At 35.3% G+C, this 20,940-nt stretch overlaps 1 protein-coding gene across 1 annotated transcript; it reads left to right on the top strand.

The window, feature by feature from the left end:
- Positions 1 to 5,065: 5,065 nt before the first annotated feature.
- On the top strand, positions 5,066 to 6,134 carry LOC133791611 (uncharacterized). Its single transcript, XM_062229532.1, has 3 exons — positions 5,066 to 5,633; positions 5,745 to 5,903; positions 5,973 to 6,134. Exons 1-3 carry the CDS (start codon positions 5,385 to 5,387, stop codon positions 6,132 to 6,134), a joined length of 570 nt encoding a protein of 189 aa, XP_062085516.1. The 5' UTR covers positions 5,066 to 5,384.
- The last annotated feature ends 14,806 nt before the right edge of the window (positions 6,135 to 20,940 follow it).

Raw genomic sequence — 20,940 nt, 5'->3', positions numbered from 1 at the left:
AAAATTAAATTTTAAAAACAATATCTTAACTGTTTTTCAAAAATATCTTGTGTTGTTACAACTATAGCTAATATTTTAACCATAAAAAAAATATTAAAAGTTATAACAATCCTAAAATATCTCAAAACGGTTAATCAAATTCAAATATCCATAAAAATATCTAACTAACAATATTCAAATTTCAAATAATTTAAATATTAAAAACTATAGAATAAAAATATATTTATATTTTCAAATAAAGAATTAATAAAAATATCAAGAATTTAAAAGAAAATATCTAATTATCTGATATCTTAATTCTAATATTTTAATATATTATAAAATTTAAAATTAAGTTGTTAGTCTATTTTTAAATTTGAATTTAAATCTTTATAGAAAATATATAATTATTTAAATCTCAACTAACAAAAATATCTTATTTAAAAAAACAATTTTAAATACAAAAATAAATCTGATATTTTTTGCTTTGATTAGAAATAATTTATTTCCACAAATTTTATTTTTCTTTAATTTTCAAAAATTAAAAAAATTGGCTGCGCGCGCTGGTGCGTGCGCATGGCAGCCAGTGCAAAAAAAAATCAAAAATTTTTTTTAGCAATCTTTCAAACCAAAACCATTTTCTAATTAATTTTTAACATGTTTTACACAAAATAAAGCATATATAAAAATTAATAGCATAGAACACACAACAAAATAACCTAAAAATTGCTAATAATCACATAAAATCAATATGCTTCATAAAACACATGAAAAAACATCCAATTATTCAAACACATCAAATAATCTAATTTTTAACATGTTCATGCATGAAAATAAAGATTACCAAAGGCTCTGAGGCCAGTTGTTGGGAAAACTTACACAGGAACTTTTTTTATTTTCATGTAAATCTAATATTAAACAGATTAATATGAGACAACCTAGAACATGTTTCTAAAATTGAATTCAAGGAGAAACAAAGATAAGAATACTTACAGTATACGCAGCGGAATGAAATAGTCATTCCTTCAGTTTCTCTAACTCTTGTATCATTTCTGTCGCAGAGTATTATCAAGAAACTAAACCGTTCTTCTAATTTCTTCACAGTCTTTCAATGTATCATTAGAATCACCTAGACTAGTGTGGGCAATTCTCAACACATGAGATAAATACAGAGAGAATAATAGAAAATAACAAAGAGGCTTAGAAAAGGACTTGTGTTTAGAGAGAATCTAAAACTATCATAAAACCAGTGATTAAACGTTTTTGTCATCTTCTCTCTAAGCACTTCTTTGATATACTCAATTAGGTCATTTAATTTAATTAAAAAATAAATAAAATAATATCCAATTTGAAGCCCTAGGTCAAAATTATCATGGGCTTTAGGCCCGTGAAATTTCTCATTTGATTATAAGCCCATTGAACTTAAAATCAAGGCATGTATTATTTTCTATTGATTTAATTAATTAAATAATCATTTAAATCATTTATCAAATTAATTATTTATAATTTGAACCTTGATTTAAACTTATTTATTAATTTAGATATCAATTTGTCTTAATTAATAAATCTGCCCTAATTTCTCTTTTCTTCTCTAAATTACATAATTCTGTGAAACTATCTAAAATTGACCTGGTCAACTTTGATAATTAAATCAATTAATTGAGACTATCTAGATGATTTTATTCAAGGTATGTAACACCCCATGTCACTGTGGCTGCTTCTTGGAATGACGACTGGCCCTGTAAACCAACACAAGTCTTTCTAGCGTGCTTTGTCCTCACTCGCACGCTTCCTGGGAAAACTTCCCAGGAGGTCACCCATCTTGAGATTTCCCACAGTCAGAATTTCGTGATCTGTAAGGGGAAAGACCAGGTAAAGTTGTGCAATGCCACACCGCCTGGGGAAGGTCAAGTGTGATGATCTTAAGACTATGTAGGTATGGGACTACACAGTTGAAGAAGGCTTAAATGGATTGATGGGTACTACTTATGCCAACAAGATGCATCTTCTTTTCGGTAGCTCATCACTTGAGAACTCCAAAGTTAAGCCTTCTTGACCTGGAGCAATCTGAAGATGGGTGACCTCCTAGGAAGCTTTCCCAAGAAGCGTGCGAGTGAGAAAAAACACGCTAGAAAGACCCGTGTTGGTTTGTAGGGCCAATCGTCATTCCAGGAAGCAGCCATAGTGATGTAGGGCGTTACAAATGGTATCAGAGCCTTGACCCAGCCGAAAGTGTGGCCGACGGGGACTTCTGACTCCTAAGGGGGGGGGGGGTGATTGTGACAGTCAGTATCCCGTGATCCGTAGGGGGAAATACCGGGTAAAGCTGTGCAATCCAACATCGCCTGGGGAAGGTCAAGTGTGATGATTCTAATACTGTGCAGGTATGGGACTACACAGTTGAAGATGGCTTAAATGGATTGATGGGTACTACCTATATCAACAAGATGCATCTTCTTTTCGGTAGCCCATCATTTGAGAACTCCAAAGTTAAGCATGCTTAACCTGGAGTAATCTCAAGATGGGTGACCTCCTGGGAAGTTTTCCCAAGAAGCGTGCGAGTGAGGACAAAGCACGCTAGAAAGACATGTGTTGGTTTGTAGGGCCACTCATCATTCCAAGAAGTAGCCACAGTGACGTGGGGTGTTACAAATGGTATCAGAGCCTTGACCCAGCCGGAAGTGTGGCCGACGGGAACGTCGGGCCCGTAAGGGGGTGATTGTGACAGTCAGAATTTCGTGATCCGTAAGGGGAAAGACCGGGTAAAGCTGTGCAATCCCACACCGCCTGGGGAAGGTCAAGTGTGATGATTCTAAGACTGTGTAGGTATGGGACTACATAGTTGAAGAAGGCTTAAATAGATTAATGGGTACTACCTATATCAACAAGATGCATCTTCTTTTCGGTAGCCCATCACTTGAGAACTCCAAAGTTAAGCGTGCTTGACCTGGAGTAATCTCAAGATGGGTGACCTCCTGGGAAGTTTTCCCAAGAAGTGTGTGAGTGAGGACAAAGCACGCTGGAAAGACTCGTGTTGGTTTGTAGGGCCAGTCGTCATTCCAGGAAGTAGCCATAGTGATGTGGGGCGTCACAAGGTACAATGGGGACCATGGGCCTATGAAATCAAGCTCCAAAAAGTTATCATAAATTTAACAAATAAATTTACTAACTTATTAATTCCTCGTGACTCCACTATAGACTTGGAATTGCACTCTTGAATTCATAGAACGCTCTATAACAAATATAGATACGCTATTAATTATCCATTGTTATAACCATAATTGTCACTCAATCCTCTATATACGGTCTACAATGAGATGGGACTAAAATACCGTTTTACCCATCATTGTATTTTATCCTTAAAACACTTAGTTCCTTGTAAATGATATTTCAGTAAACTAATTTAATTACTGAAATGAGATCTCTATCATTTAACACCTTGAACCAAACTAAAAGGAAATCATCGTTTCACTTCTTCATGAGAAGCTATAGATGTTCATATCTATGATTAACACTCTCACTCAATTATACTACTGAGTTCCCAAGATGTAAGTATGGGCTAGTCCGTAGGGTAAGCTGGTAACGAACAAGTCAAAGAACTCAAATAATACAATCAGTTAGAATACTAACCACTCAGAATTGAGATCAAATTGACCTATGGTCAACAATATGATATGACTAGAATAGATAATAACGGTATGTTTACTTATCTTATCAACTGTCAATATCGGTCCAGTCCGATGTAACAAATACATCTAATCTTATCTACTTTGCTAATGTTTTGGAAAGAACATAACATTGTAATGTGTAAGTAGATCATATCGTAGATTGGCAAGTCAATGTAAATCCTATGCACTGACTAATCTTAGGACTAACTTATTTTGAACATATAATCATATTTATATTCCACTGTGATTACGTCACTTTAAATAAGATTAGCTATATGCTCGGGATTTAATAGAAGTTTATATTAAACAAATAATCATGAAAATAAAACATGTGAGCAAAGTGATTAACCAAGTAAAAAAAAATGGTTTCTATTCTTTTATTGATAATAAAATGAGATCATAAAGAATTTTGGTTTTAATTAGGGCATAAAACCCCAACAGAATACCCAAAATGCCCCTAAGTCTATCCTAAAGCATTTAGTGCCACAAGGGGCAATCCCGTCATTTGCCACCTCCTGCTAATTCCTCGAGTGTTCCTATAAATTTCCATTTAATCCTGACATACCCAAATAATTACTAAATAATTACCTGTTACCCGATAAATCCCAGACACATGCCAAGTTCTCAAAATACCCTTAGGCTCACCTCGAGCCAGGTATCTTACCCCGTTATGACTATTTCGCTAACCCGCTCTCTAGGATCGTCTTGGACCACACATCTCAAATATATCCCCATAACACTGGAGTCTCACTCACAATACAAACATAATTACATTTATGCCCTCAACGGACCAAAATTGCAAACATGTCTTATTCATAGAAATGGACCCACATGCATATTTAATAAACACAAACATGCATGTCTAATCACATCTCCACACAATTCATTTATATCACATCATCACGCATATAATTAATTACTCACTGATATAATCTCAATCAGGCCCTCCAGTCACTGTAGTCAAGGCATTCATCCTTAATATGAAATTTCGGACGTTATAGGAAGGTTTTGGAGAGGGTGAGTGGGAGTTCATAATAGGAGCAGAGAGTGGGGAGAGAGAGAGCATCTGGAATGGAGAGAGAAAATGAATAATGGAGAAGAGAAAGGAGAAGTATGGGAGAAGATGCCGTTAAAATGAAGTCAAAAGAGTAATTTTAACATATAAATAAAAAGAAACAAAATATAAAGATGGAATATAAAAAATAAAACAGTAAAATGAAAAATAAAGTTTTAAAAATCGTATATATGGTAAATTCTCAATTTTTTAAAACATATATATATATATGGAAAAGTTCTCAATGGGTATTACCCACACATGAGTACCTATATGTTGACATGGCATGTAGGAGACTTCGTACATCAAGTTACCAACAAGTAAATATTCTTTTTTTTTTGCATTAATTTCTAAATTAAATTTTTTTTTTGTCATTAGGAATGGTGATTCCAACCAATAAGAGATAAGCTCTCTTTTCAAGTTTTGAATTAATTCAAAATTTTAAAAATTAGGGTTTCATAATAAATGCACACTCATTTCTTAAACTCTCTATTCTTCTTCTTCTTCTTCTTCTTCTTCTTCTTCTTCTTCTTCTTCTTCTTCTTCTTCTTCTTCTTCATTCAAAGTAAAAAAATAAACATAAAAAAATTAGAATTGCACCATGATTTCGTGAGCATGTGAAGGAGAGAAAGAAGAAAAAAAAATCGTGTGGGAAAAAAAATAGAGGGGGAGAGAGAAAACGCATGGGAGTAGAGAGGAAGGGGATGAAGAATAAAATAAGTAGATCTAAGGATTTAGGAGGATGGGTTGGAAAGAAGAGACAAAAAATTTATGATAACTCATTGTCTCCTAATCGAATCAGGTCCAAATGGCTTTTAGATCGCGCTCGTCGGTATAGATCTCCTATGAAAAGTTTGGAGTCATCCTCTTCAATGTTCGAAAGTAGAACTCGACATTGTCTTCATAGTGAGTCTTATTGTTCTTTTTGTAAGGTAATATCTTCATATCTATATATGTGTCTATGATTGAGGTCTCATTTTATGTTTATGTTAGAACACTTGGATTATTATTTTTCTAAAATCTTTTTTCTATTTAAAAATTAGGAATATGAAAACCATGTATGTGTAGATGAGGTAGACCGTGATGTTCCTATCCCACCATGGAGTTTTGTCATACCTGATGAAGATGGTGATGCAATGACCATTAATATACCATCAGATGTAAACAAAGGGAACCTTCAAATTCTAGACCATGTCAAATGTGTATGTATTATTTTTTATTATTATTATTTTAATTATTTTTTAAATTTTATATTAGTTTACTTTTTACAGGTTGGGGTGGCAAAAGTAAATGCTTTGCTCACAATGGTTGTTGGTTTGCAAAATATTTTGGTTACAAAGATCCTTAAATCTAGAGATAGGTTAAATAGTTCAAATAATATTATCCATCAACTTCGTCGTCGTCTGGTTGATATATCTTATTTAATTTCATAATTTTACAGTATAAAACATTATCTGGTTGGTATATGTTTATCGAATTTTATTTATTTATTTATTGTTTTGTAAAGCAACTATGTGAAGCATCTCAAATTTATGAAGACCAAAATCAAGATATCATTGTTAGTAGTAATGTAATCAATAATTAGGGAGATGTGGAGTAGTAATTTGGTTTACTTTTGTATTTTTATATTGTTGATAGAAATAAGTTTGTTTAATTTCCAATGTAGCATTTTAAATATTATTTGGTGCAAGTATATGTAATTTCCAATGAACTAATTGAAATATATTTTTTTGCAATATTTTTTTAATTTCTTTAACGTATTAAATTTTAATTTCGAAATTATTATTTCGAATTTGAGATTTTATTATTTAAATCTTATATTGGAAATCACAACTAATTAATGATTTTTTATGTACCCTAAAATAATTGATGACTATTGGTTTTTCTAACAATAAATGAACATCAAAACAAAAATAAGAAATAAAACTTTCCATGTTACATTATAAAATACAAATTTAAAAAAAAAAAAAAAAAACTTTGATTTATGCCAAACTACTTTGATTATAGGTAAAATGAATCAATACAACTCTTCATTTTTTTTCCCTAAAAATGTTAACTTAATTAATTTCATTTTTTCCATAAACTACAAAACAATACAACTTTTCAAATTTTCTATTATCAATAAATGAGCATTTATTGATAAGATTATATCATAATCAATAACTATTGATATTCTTTACCTTGAAAATAGAGAATTAATTGAAACTTTTTTTAAAGCATTAATTTCGGCATGTGTTAATTAAAAAAAATCGGCTAGCATTAAAAAATTATTTTTATTTTTTAAAAGAAGCATATCTTTGTATTCTCTTGGGAAAATCAAATTATATTGTTGTGAAATTAGATATTTATTCATTAGTCCTATATTGCCCAATAATAAAATATATTCATTTAATATAATTGGCTAGGTAATTTATAAATTCCATTAATTTAGAGATTGCTTAATGGTAAATTGTTAATTATTAATTAAAATTTTAAATTGAAAACCGAAAATTAATATACAATTTCGGCATTAATTTTTTTTTTTTTTTAAAGTTGGACAATTTCACTCCAACAAAATTATTAACATTATTAATAAATAAATAATAATAAGATTTTATCTGAAGACCCAAAAAGAAATAAAAGTTTCTATTCATAACAAATCCTAATAAGAAAATGTCCATAAAAAAAATTAAAACATAATAGAATAAAAATATTATAGTAAGACCTAAGGAAACACATAGAAACAATAAATTTAAAACAAAACAAAAAAACACTTGAAGCATTTTAGAAATTATCATCTTCTTCTCCTTCTCCTTCAAATATTTCTCCCACACCTCGTTCTTTTTCCTCTCTGCATCAAAATAGTTGGCCACTGATCCATGCAGAGTTTGCATCGCAAATGTGCATCTTCTCATCTCTTGAACAAATTCATCCATGTTGTTCTTCAATTCAAGTAGACGACTGAAATTTTCATTAAATTTTTGGAACATAATATCAAAATATATTCCATTTGGATTGTACTCTAGTTGAGCATCAAGTGGATTCACATCTTTCTCATCACCGCTAAACTTCTCAGTCTTGATATTCTTCAATTGAGACTTTGCATCATTGTCAAACTTCTCAACCTTGATCTTTTTCAATGGAGAATTTACCTTATCATCTTTGGAATGAAAGGGTGAAGACTTATCTTCATTCTTTGAATATGTTGAATCTGATAGGTTGATGATAGACATGGTAGTTGAATGTTTGTAAAACTTGATTTTTTTTTTTTTAAATAACACAATCGATTTAGGTTATATGGCAACATTTCACAATCTTAATAAAATATTTTGGATTCCTTTAAAATAAATAATAAAATATTATTGAAAGAATAAATAATTAATATGTGGTAACTTCCCAATGTAAACACTAATCATGCATTCATATTAATTAAATATTATTTCTATTTTATAAATGACACCCATTAACTTCGACCACCTATTTTTTAATAACCAATTTCACAAATTAAATGCATTTAACAAAAAAATGAAAAAAAAAATCAAAAACTGAAAAAAATAATAATAATATTAAACTATGTCATTTAATATAAGAGCCACACTTTCTTAATTTAATGAATAAATAATTAATATGTTGTTACTTTCCAAATGTAATCAGTAATCATGTAGCAACATTTAATTTAATATTGTCTTTTAAATCATTTATCAATTAATTTCAGCAACTACCAATTTTTATAATTTAATATTAAATTTTTAATTAAAATCACCCATTAATTTTAGTCACTATAATTTTAATTACAAATTTGACCAATTAAATGCATTAAAAAATAAATAGAAAATAACAATAATAATTTAAGCCATTTAATAAAACTACCACAATTTTTTGATTTAATGAATTTTAAAAATTAAATTAAATACAAATTTGATAAGGTAAAACTGTATAATTTTATTATTGGTAGATATTTAAAAATTTAATTAATTTTTATCATAAACTAAAAAAATTAGAGAATTTAATAAAGCAACCAAATTATAGTATTTATTTGATTTTATTAATAATGAGAATTATTTTAATAATAAAAAACGAAATTAAAATAAAAAAAACCCTTAATTGAAAATTTTAAAATTAAAATTTGTTTGTTGTTTCAAAATAAAAAATATATATTTGTGTATTAGGGACATTATATTTGCACTCCAATAATATATAAAGATACCCCATTAATTAAACAAAAAAATAATTTTATATTCATTTCTATCACTTTTTCTCAATATTTTTTATTGACATTCTTTAATTTCTTTACTTGTTGATTTCAAAAAGTTTATTTTATATTATTTTCACCATTATTTTAAAAAAAATAATTTCTTTTTTTTTTAAGAAAAAGCCTCTTATTTTAAGTTTTTTTATATATATTTTTTGTTTTAATTGCATTTATTTAAATATTTTTAAAAAAAGTATTATTTATATGTATTATTTAAAATATGAAAAAGAAAAAAATTAGAAAAATGTAAGCACAAGTTGAAAAAAATATAATGCATTGTATATTATTACATATAGTATACGATATCTCGGTGACTAGTCAACGTTGTAACAACTCATCATGTAGTAATTAGGTCTGCTTAGTGCAATGTTATGTAGTAATATTTTTTTGGGATCGGATCCCATTCTAAATTCACTACTATATCTTACTCAGCATGACAACTATCTGAGACTCTAGCAATAGTATTGGTTTACTAGGGTACGTTAGAACGATTCATTATGTCATAATTAGGTCTGCTTAGTGCAATGTTATCTAGTAATAATTTTTCGAGATAAGATCCCCTTCTAAATTCACTACTATATCTTAGTGCAATGTTATGTAGTAATATTTATTTGGGATCGGATCCCCTTCTAAATTCACTATTCTATCTTACTCAGCATGAAAACTATCTGAGACTCTAGCAGTAGTATTAGTTTACTAGGGTACGTTGGAACGGTTCATTATATCATAATTAGGTCTGCTTAGTGCATTGCTATCTAGTAATAATATTTTGGGATCAGATCCCCTTCTAAATTCACTACTATATCTTACTCAGCATGAAAACTATCTGAGAATCTAGCGGTAGTATTGGTTTACTAGGATACGTTGGAAAGGTTCATTATGTCATAATTAGGTTTGCTTAGTGCAATGTTATCTAGTAATAATTTTTCGGGATCGGATCCCCTTCTAAATTCACTACTATATCTTATTGCAATGTTATCTAGTAATATTTTTCTGGTATCGGAACCCCTTCTAAATTCGCTACTCTATCTTACTCAGCATGACAACTATATGAGACCTTAGCGGTAGTATTGGTTTACTAGGGTATGCTGGAACAATTCATTAAGTCATAATTAGGTCTGCTTAGTGCAAATGTTATCTAGTAATAATTTTTCGGGATCGAATCACCTTCTAAATTCACTACTATATCTCAGTGGAATGTTATCTAGTAATATATTTTTCGGGATTGAACCCCCTTCTAAATTCACTACTATGTTTTACTCTTTAGGACAACTAGGGTACGTTGGAATAGTTCATTTTGTCATAATTAGGTATGCTTAGTACAATGTTTTCTAGTAATATTAGCTTGGGTTCGAATCCCCTTCTGAAGTCTCTATTATATCAACTGAAAACCTATTGTACAACTATCTAAGACTCTGCGATACTATTTCTGTTCTAGGTGAATAGGAACGTGAGAACTTTTCATTATGTCATGATTAGGTATGCTTGGTGTAATGTTATTTAGTAATTAAGATCATTAGTAAATAAGATCGATATTGGATCACCTTCAAAAGTCACAACTCTATATTACTCTATATGATAACTATTTGAGACTCTACGGTAGTATTGGTTATCATGGTGACTAGGGTAGGTTGGAACGATTATCTAGGTCATAATTAGGTTGGTTCGGTGCAATGTTAGTTAGTAGTTAAGACCATTAGTAATATAAGATTGATATTGGATCACCTTCTAAAGTCACAACTCTGTATTACTCTATAGGATAACTATTTGAGACTCTAGCAGTAGTATTTGTTAGCACGGTGACTAGGGTAGGTTTGAACGGTTTTCTAGGTCATAATTAGGTCTACTTGGTGCAATGTTATCTAGTAATATTTTTTCGAGATCAAATCCACTTTTAAATTCACTACTATGCCTTACTCTCTAGGGCAACTATATAAGACTATTGCGATATTATTGTTTGACTAGTGTATGTTTGAATGGTTCATTATGTCATAATTAGGTATGCTTAGTGCAATGTTATCTAGTAATATTACCTTGGGACCAGATGCCCTTCTAAATTCTCTATTGTATCAACTGAAAACCTATTGTACAACTATCCGAGACTCTACGATACTATTTGTGTTCTAGGTGAATACGGACGTGAGAATTTTTCCTTATATCATGATTGGTTATTCTTGATGCAATGTTATCTAATAATTAAGATCTTGAGTAATATAAGATCGGGATTGGATCACATTCTAAAGTCACAACTCTATATTACTCTATAGGATAACTATTTGAGACTCTAGCGGTAGTATTTGTTAGCACGGTGACTAGGGTAGGTTGGAACAGTTTTCTAGTTCATAATTAGGTCTACTTAGTGCAATGTTATCTAGAAATATTTTTTCGGGATCGGACCCCCTTCTAAATTCACTACTATGTCTTACTCTCTAGGACAACTATTTGAGACCCTATTTGTAGTATTGGTTGACTAGGGTACGTTGGAACTGTTCATTATGTCATAATTAGGTATGCTTAGTGTAATGTTATCTAGTAATATTAGCTCGAGACTGGATCCCCTTCTAAATTCTCTATTGTATCAACTGAAAACCTATTGTACAACTATCCGAGACTCTACAATACTATTTGTGTTCTAGGTGAACACGGACGTGAGAACTTTTCCTTATATCATAATTGGTTATGCTTGATGCAATGCTATTTAATAATTAAGATCTTGAGTAATATAAGATTTGGATTGGATCACATTCTAAAGTCACAACTCTATCTTACTCTATAGGATAACTATTTGAGACTCTAACGGTAGTATTTGTTAGCACAATGACTAGGGTAGGCTGGAACGGTTTTTGTAGTGTCCCTGAATATTTACTTAGCTAGCTAGATAGTAGTAGTAGTTAGTATTAATTAGTAGTATGTTAGATTCCATGGATTTTGGTTCAAAATGAGACTTAGTTGGAAACTCATAGCAACAGTTATGGATTTTATAAGTTTAACCTATAGTTTAAGAATATTAATTATAACATAAGGTTTGATTAATATCGTTGGATCTAGAAATATATTTATTATAACCTATGGTTTAGATAGAGCAAATAAGAGTGTGACACTTGTCATAATTATGATTATTAAGGAATTAAGTATTTTTGATGGATAGTTTTAATAAAAGAAAGATCTTGAAGCTCTAGAACCTTCCAGCAGCTGTTAGGATCGTATTATGACTCAGTTAAAGTTGTTTACTCAATTCAAAATATGCTGAAAAAGTGCAATTATGTGTTTGATATATCAACGTATGTCGATATATCGCAGCTCTAGGGGCCGATATATCGCCTACAGAAGATACGAAAAACACGTAGACTTTACACGAACGTACGAACGGGGCTCGGGATTAGGGTGGAGCCGATATATCGCCCAGGGTAGGCGATATATCACCCCTGGTGCTTCATTCTTGAAACGTTTGGTTTTTAAATTTTGAAAATTACCCTTAACCACTGAGACCTGCCTTTGAACGATTTTGACCGAGTTTTGGGCGTCAGTTGAACGAAAATTCAAATCTTTTTCATTTTATAATCATTTATTTATTCAAATTAAAAGGGGTTAGTTTCACTCCTTGAACTCTATAAATAGGACCTAGTGCTCAACCATTTTCTTCATTCTTCAAGCATTTGATGAGAGCCTCCAAGGTGCTAGTGTTACTATAGAGAGATACACATGGGTTTTGGGTTAAAGCTTTATCATTCTAAGCTTGTATAAACACTTGGGAAGTGAGATTTAGTGTGTTTTTGGTATTGAGGTTTAGACCAATCCATAAGATCATTCAAGGTATTCCTATTCCTAAGTTCAGTTCTATATGGTTCTTTAGTTTTCTTTTATTCATATCCTAACTCTTGTTTATGATTCTTGATTAGGTATTTAAGTTCTTGAAACTTAAGGTTCTTCTTGGTAAGTTTATTCTTGGATGGTTTAGTGTTCTTTTCATCTCTTTTTCTTTAGATTCTCACAATTTTACTATTAGTTTATAGGAGTGTTCTAATCCTGCTCTTGTTCCCAAATATCTCGGCTTTTGGTAAGGAAAATAGGCTAGATATATGTGTTTATATGTTATGATATGTTTTATGCTATGATATGATATATGTTATGTTATATGTTTTATAGTCCTTGGGCATATGACTTGTTTAGCTAGCAAGCCCCAAGAATTTATGGGCATATGACTTGCTTAGCTCGCAAGCCCCACAAACATTCTAATGCCGGAAGAATAGGGAATACGGGGGAGCTCGCGTGGTTCACCGGTTCCACCGACTAGGTAGGCCGCTTATTCCCATCCAAAAATCGGATCCCTAGGCCAGGAAAGTTGCGTGTTCAGAGTTGGAGGATTCCAGGCCTGAGGGAAAAAAAACTTTCTATGGGAAGAACGAGAGGGGTGGGAATCGTGAAAGAAAGAGAAGGGGAAGAAGCAGGGTAGAGGAATTGGTCGACTCATCAAGCCCATGACCTGAAGACTGCAGGTTTTGCGCCCAGGTCAGTAGCTAACTTTTCCAACCTTGCAGTCTAGAACCCGGTTGACTATATCTCTCATTTGTGCTTTTGTGGGCCTTCTAGTGAGAGGGAGAATGCCCTGCTAGTCTTTACTTACACGCTGCGGTTCCCTCCGGTCTGTTCTCGGGTTGGGTTAGGGGAACATACGAGCGATTGCCTTCGCAGATCCAAGAGAATAGATTTATTTCACCGATGCTTCGTTCTCGACCAGTCTCCCCCAATCTGGGGCTCAATGTAGTTGAAATCTCTATCGGGTGAGGTCAATGCCAATCCTAGGAACTTCACAGTGGAAAAAACCCCAAATCTGTTCAACATAGATCCTACTCCCACTCAAAAGAATTTTCCACCCGGATATTTTATTGAATAGTTACAGGTAAACGTGTGGTCTCTCGAGCCTCTAAGAGAAAACTGCGGCTTAGTTGGAAAGGTAGGCTGTCAAAATTCGAGTCTCCGCCTCCCCTGGGTTAATATAAAAGATCTATCCCCCAAAGAAATATAGTTAGGCCTGGGGACCAAACATCAGGAATAGAGGTTTTTGATGTAGTTGCTTGTCGTTTTCTTTTTTAAATCGAGAATCAAACTCTTCTTTTGAGTATGATTGGGCCCTACAGTGGTAGAACCTGGTGAACCGGGCGTACTACTTCCCAACCTTCTGTGAAACTTGCTTCTCTTATGATTTTTGCTACTTTCTTTAGAAAAGTGATTGATATCAAAGAGAGTCTACGTCTAGTCACTCAACTAATCCACTCGTGGAGATCTTTATGGCTTCGGCCAAACACGTTTTCTCACTGGTCAAGCTTGACGCCCTTCTCTTAGATCAAGACTTTCAGCTGAGATATCAACCGATAATTCTTCCTTCTGTGCTTCCCAATGCTTGAAAAAATATTTTCCGAAGTTCAAGTCTTGCTTGAATTCTTTAATATGACTTCGGTTAAGGCCCAAAATGATCACTCCAGTGGCTTGCAGACCTCCAATGATGACGAACTCAATTTTTAGAGCAAAAAAATTTCAGCAAAGCACGGTCCTATTTCTTAGGCAGAATCTGTCTCGGAAACTATTCCCGATCTCCTGTAGTAGGAAACAGAGAACTCATTACTAAAGATTTGTTTTAGTTAACGGGCGGGTAAGGGCAACAATGAAGGAAGACTTTCTTGGCGTTAGCGCATCCGCTCGTTAGCGCTTTCTATTTTTCAATAAGGACGTTTATGGGCATATGACTTGCTTAGCTAGCAAGCCCCAATAAGTTATGATGGCCATTGTAGTCCTATATGATATATGTTTTTATAGTCATATGTTTATAGTATATGTTTATGATATAGTCTTATGCTTATGATTTATGTTATAATAGATTTTCCTTGCTGGGCATTAGGCTCACTCCTTTATTTTAGTATTGTTGACCCTCAATTTGGCCAACGACACAGAGTCAGATTAACGACAAAGAAATAAGAAAACAATCAAGAGTGGAATCAAATGGTAAAGAAATGACACAGACAATTTATAGTGGTTCGGCCCCAACAATGTGGTAACAACCTACGTCCACTTAGTGTTATTATTGATGTTGAATCCCAATGTCGTGATCAAAGAACTAGGGTTTTTGAGTTTCACAAGCCTTAGGAGAATTACAACAAAATGGTGGATAATCACACTTATGCTCTTTCTATGAGTATATCAAAAATAGGTTCCAAAAGTCCCTTCCTTGAGCCCTCTCCTTCATATTTATAGGCTCAAGGGGGTCCAATGGGCCTTAATTATCCTTAATATCAGTGTATCAAGGAAATAAAGAGGAAATAATAAATGTAGTTATTACAAGATTACATATATTTAAAGGAAATAAACCGAATCACGCGACCATGCTGGTCGCATCTAATCGCGAGATCTGATAAAGCAACAAGGAGTTGGTCGATAGTCGAACAGCACCTCTTCACTTTGACGCTGCCACGTGCCAACCACGTGTGAGAAATTCTTTCCACATCATCAGAAGCCACTTTTGGGTAAACATTTGCCCCCCAAGTTTATTTTACTGCGACCAGCATAAAGTAAACTTAGGAAACCGACCCTTCGCGTACCCCACCAAATCTGTCGGAGCCGCCCATGCCTCTTCGAAAAAGGTAACCAATCATGTCCAATTAGGACTTTTTGGTTTCCCAAAAAATTGTCTGACGGCTATTGCGTTTCCCCATGCTTTGAAAAAAGTAATTCCATGATTACCTCTTTTACAATGCCATGATCAATATAAATAATCCCCCAAGATCATTTTTTACCTTTTACTTTTTACTTTCTCCGCAAGAACACTGAAGAACAAAGCCAAACAAACCCAGAAAATTTCATCGCTGATCCAAGGTACTTCTGCTCAGTCGTTTGAGACGCACGCGTTCGTACTCCAATTTTATTCAGGTAAGTTTTCCGAACCTTTCAGTTATTTGAGATGCCATGAAACACATGTTTCATCTTCGTTTTGTATTCTAAGCTTTTTAGCATTCTCGATTGTTCTTTGAAAAATGGCTTCGGGGTAGACGATAACATTGATCTGTGTTTGATAGGGTAGTGAAATAATGCTTTATAGGGGTTAAGAATCAGTTTGGTAGTTAGGATATTTAACTTAGGGCGTTATATCGAAGTAAAAATTCGATTTATGAGCATGTAGAAAAAATTGGGGTTTTCCCGCCCTTTCAGAGTCAAAAAGTTTTTCCTGAGAAACTTTTCACTTTTGTTTTTAAATCCATTTTCCAAACTGTTCGCTTGAAATGTAGTGTTTTTTTTCAGAATGTTGCTGGTCGTATAAAAGCTTAACTTTTATAAACGAGCAACATTATTCCAACTTTTAAACACAAGTTTTTAGGCCGTAGATTTTCATCTCCCCTTCTCTGTTTGCAGATTTTCATGCAAGATCCGTGGGGAGGTGAGAGGCCAATAGACGATTTACTGGCCCAACTGCTTGAGGATGAGGAACAACCGTCACAGCTAATTCCGGAGATCCCTTTTTCTCGAAACACCTCAAATAATCCATCGACCCCACTTCAAAACATGGGTCGAGTAAAGTCCAAAGCCCAGAAAAAGAAACCATCCACTCCTCCTTCAAATCAGCCTGCTCCTCGGTCTAAAATTCCTTCAACCAATGGTCGAGAAGAAAATACCCCCGATCCAGAAATCCAAATTCAAGCCTAACTCTGAAACGTCATTCGACCAGATTTCGAATGGTACGTCGCTCCCCCTAGCAATATTTCGGTTAGGATGATAGCCAACTATCTTAGGAAGTACAGACTTCATTAGCCTTAGTTCGACCGACCAAAGACCAACGGACAAACCTGCCTGGAGGCGCCTTCAGCGCCTGGTTGAGGTATCATATTGAGGCGGGAGCGATCCTGTCTCTCCATCCTTTCTTCCAAGGAGTGGCCAACTATTTTGGGGTCGCTCCTTTCCAAATAACCCCAAATGGGTATAGAATGCTCTTCGCACTCTATATCCTTTACAGTCATAAGAAGTGGCCTGTTCCTACGCCACACGAGGTCAACTACCTACTCGACCTCAAATCCAACCCCAACCAAGAAAATACGTGGTTTTCTCATCTTTGCCACTAGGAAACGATCCGCACTTTCTTGAGTGTACCACCTTCAAATCCAATGTGGGGAAGTACCATCTAGAGTACTTTTTGACTACCGACATGGTCATACCTGACCTTCACTCAAGGAGGTAATATCTTTGCTCTCCTGGTCGTTTATTTTCCTTTAATTTTTCCTACAATCCCTTTAGAGATTTAGCATATTTCAGGTCCATGGCTGCGACCAGCTCCCACTCCAAAAATGAAAATCCGAGCAGCACTCTTGGCCAGCATGACTAGCGTAGAGAAGAGCATCAAACAGCTGGTCACTAAAGCTAACCTAAGACTGGTCGAGCTTCTGGCACCTCACCAGGATGTGAGGGAGTCAACGGTGGGGAGTGCCACCGGTCAGGAGATTACCGAGCAGCACACAGATGTGTCGCAACCTCAAAGGAGGAGGACGAATGGGGTGACAATCAGGGAACCCTCCAACACCCCGTGAGCAGCTACTCCCCTTGCCCCTACGGGAAAGGGAAAAAATAAAGCTTCTGAACCCCTGCACCCATTGAATATTCCTCAGATGAGAACGGTACCGTTTTCTCATTCTTAGATAGTTTGCCAATTCCCTGTCACTTATTTGACGGGGACGACAACTTTAAGTATACTCCAAACTTAGATTCAGATTTCTTCCAGGCAGTAAGTGAGGGTAGTAGTAGTTCAGTAAGTAATGTAGCGACCAGTAGTTATAGCATGGGTACTTCACTTGCCTTGACCAAAACCTGTTCGAACATTACTGCTAGCAGTAGAGTATTTAGAACGATAATATAGTAAAACAACACACGCAATGAGCAAATACTTGTAATAAATACAATAATTGGCAAGAATGACTGGCTGCGCACAGTCCCTTATATTTCTCGTAATAAATGGACAAATCGTGTCTCTATGAGTGATCATCGAAATGATCTTACACTTATAAGCGACCAATCATATAAAATGATCAACCATATTTCATAATTTGTAAAAAGTAAAATTAATACAAGCCAATTCTTTAAGAAGAATTGTTTATTGATAGTACTTGCGTAGGTGTTCTCCATTCCAATAGCGAGGATTGAGATCTCCATTTAAGCGAGCAAGTTTATAGGTGCCTGGTTCAAGGACTTCTTCAATCTGGTATGGTCCTTCCCAATTAGGTCCGAGTACTCCAGCAGCCTGGTCACGAGTGTTGAGGAAAACCTTCGAAGTACTAGATCTCCGACATTGAATTTCCTTTCACGTACTTTAGAATTGAAATATCAGGCGACCTTTTGCTGGTAAGCTGCTACACAGAGCTGGGCTTGCTCACGCTTTTCATCGATCAAATCCAAGGACTCCATCAATAGCTGGCTATTAGAGCCTTGATCGTAAGTCATTCTCCAATGCGATGGCAGATCTAATTCAACAGGCACCATAGCCCCATATCCATAAGCTATGTAGAATGGAGTATGGCCTGTTGCTGTTCGATGGGAAGTTCTATACGACCAAAGGACTTCAGGCAATTGCTCTGGCCATGCCCTCTTCGCTTCCTCAAGTCTTTTCTTCAGAGTATCCTTTAGCGTTTTATTGATTGTTTTGACTTGTCCGTTTTCTTGAGGATGAGCGACTGAAGAAAAGCCCTTGATAATTCCATGTCGTTCACAAAAATTTGTGAACATATCACTATCAAACTAGGTGTCGTTGTCTGAGACAATCTTTCTTGGTAATCCATAGCGACACACGATGTTTTTGATCACGAAATCCATCACTTTCTTGGTCGTTATGGTTGCGAGTGGCTCAGCTTCATCCCATTTAGTGAAGTAATCAATGACCACCACAGTGTATTTGACGCCGCCCTTTCCTGTGGGCAGAGATCCGATTAAATCTATACCCCAGACTGCGAACGACCACGGACTTTGCATCTGTTTTAGCTCATTAGGGGTTACTCGTGGAATTTTTTAGAACCTCTAGCATTTGTCACATCTCCGCACGAATTACATCGAGTCTTCATTCATTGATGGCCAGAAGTATCCTTGCCTTAGGATCTTTTTTGATAAGCTCTGCCCCCCCAGCATGGTCCCCAAAAAAGCATTCGTGGACCTCTTTCATCAATTCTTTGGCCTTCTCTTTCGAAATACATCTGAGGAGTGGCATTGAGTATCCCCTTCGGTACAAGATTCCATCGACCAGGATATACCTAGAAACCTACCGCTGAAGGGTCCTAGCTTTGTTTCTGTCCGTCGGTAACACGCTTGCTTCAGGTACTCCATGTAAGGTGCCATCCATGTATCTGCCGCCTAGATCACCAAAGAGGTCTCCTCTGCTTGGATGCTTGGTGCAGATAGTCGCTCAACTGGCACTATGTTCAGAGTGTCAGCATCCTTGGCACTTGCCAGTTTGGCCAAAGCATCAGCGTTTGAATTCTGGTCACGAGGTACTTGCTAGAGAGTGTACTTATCAATCTGTGCCAATAGATCCTTCGCCTTATTCAAGTAAGTGACCATTTTTAAGCCTCGGGCCTTGTACTCTCCAATGATCTGATTGACTACTAACTGAGAGTCACTGTAGATGTCAAGTGACTTTATGTGCATGCTCCTAGTTACCCGTTGGCAGCCTTGGCGGGTTCTTCTTTGGGTCCCTTGTTTTTCGTAGGCGATTTCCCCTCGTTGGCAATCGCATCCTCGAGCTTGATATATCAATCAGCTCGATCCAAAAACTCCCGAGTACTGTTTAACCCATTTTTCCTCAGGCTGTTCCAGAGGGGAGAATGGGATCTTACCCCGTCAGTTAGGGCCATCATCTTTCCCTCGTCGCCCACTGTTTTGGCTCCAGCTGCTTCTCGCATAAAGCGCTAGACATACTCCTTTAAGGGCTCTCCCTCCTTTTGGCATATCTCGACCAGTTGGATTACGGTTAGCCAGGAGCATGCACATAAAGTCACTTGACATCTACAGTGACTCTCAGTTAGTAGTCAATCAGATCATTGGAGAGTACCAGGCCCGAGGCTTAAAAATGGTCGCTTACTTGAATAAGGCGAAGGATCTATTGGCACAGTTTGATAAGTACACTCTCCAGCAAGTACCTCGTGACCAGAATTCAAACGCTGATGCTTTGGCCAAAATGGCAAGTGCCAAGGATGCTGACACTCTGAACATAGTGCCAGTTGAGCGACTATCTGCACAAAGCATCCAAGCAGAGGAGACCTCTTTGGTGATCCAGGCGGCAGATACATGGATGGCACCTTACATGGAGTACCTGACGCAAGGCGTGTTACTGACGAATAGAAACAAAGCTAGGACCCTTCAGTGGTAGGCTGCTAGGTATATCCTAGTCGATGGAATCTTGTACCGAAGGGGATACTCAATACCACTCCTCAGATGTATTTCAAAAGAGAAGGTCAAAGAATTGATGAAAGAGGTCCACGAAGGCTTTTGTGGGGACCATGTTGGGGGGGGCAGAGCTTATCAAAAAGATCCTAAGGCAAGGATACTTCTGGCCATCAATGAATGAAGACTCGATGGAATTCGTGTGGAGATGTGACAAATGCCAGAGGTTCTCAAAAATTCCACGAGCAGCCCCTAATGAGCTAAAACAGATGCAAAGTCTGTGGCCGTTCGTATTCTGGGGTATAGATTTAATCGGATCTCTGCCCACAGGAAAGGGCAGCGTCAAGTACATTGTAGTGGTTGTTGATTACTTCACTAAATTGGCAAAAGCTGAGCCACTCGCAACCATAACGACCAAGAAAGTGCTAGATTTTGTGATAAAAAACATCATGTGTCGCTTTGGATTACCAAGAAAGATTGTCTCAAACAACGGCACCGAGTTTGATAGTTTTCTGTTCACAGATTTTTGCGAACGACATGGAATTATCAAGAGTTTATCTTTAGTCGCTCATCTTCAAGCAAACGGACAAGTCGAAGCAGTCAAT

This window comes from Humulus lupulus, chromosome 7, assembly GCF_963169125.1.
Source record: "Humulus lupulus chromosome 7, drHumLupu1.1, whole genome shotgun sequence".
Taxonomy (NCBI): Eukaryota; Viridiplantae; Streptophyta; class Magnoliopsida; order Rosales; family Cannabaceae; genus Humulus; species Humulus lupulus.
This window is presented reverse-complemented; position numbering and strand designations above follow the sequence as displayed.

Coding starts and splice junctions, on each gene's coding strand:
- LOC133791611 (XM_062229532.1), top strand. CDS start 5,385: ATGGGAGTAGAGAGGAAGGGGATGAAGAATAAAATAAGTAGATCTAAG. Junction 5,634..5,744: donor CTTATTGTTCTTTTTGTAAG/GTAATATCTTCA, acceptor TTTAAAAATTAG/GAATATGAAAACCATGTATG. Junction 5,904..5,972: donor TTCTAGACCATGTCAAATGT/GTATGTATTATT, acceptor TACTTTTTACAG/GTTGGGGTGGCAAAAGTAAA.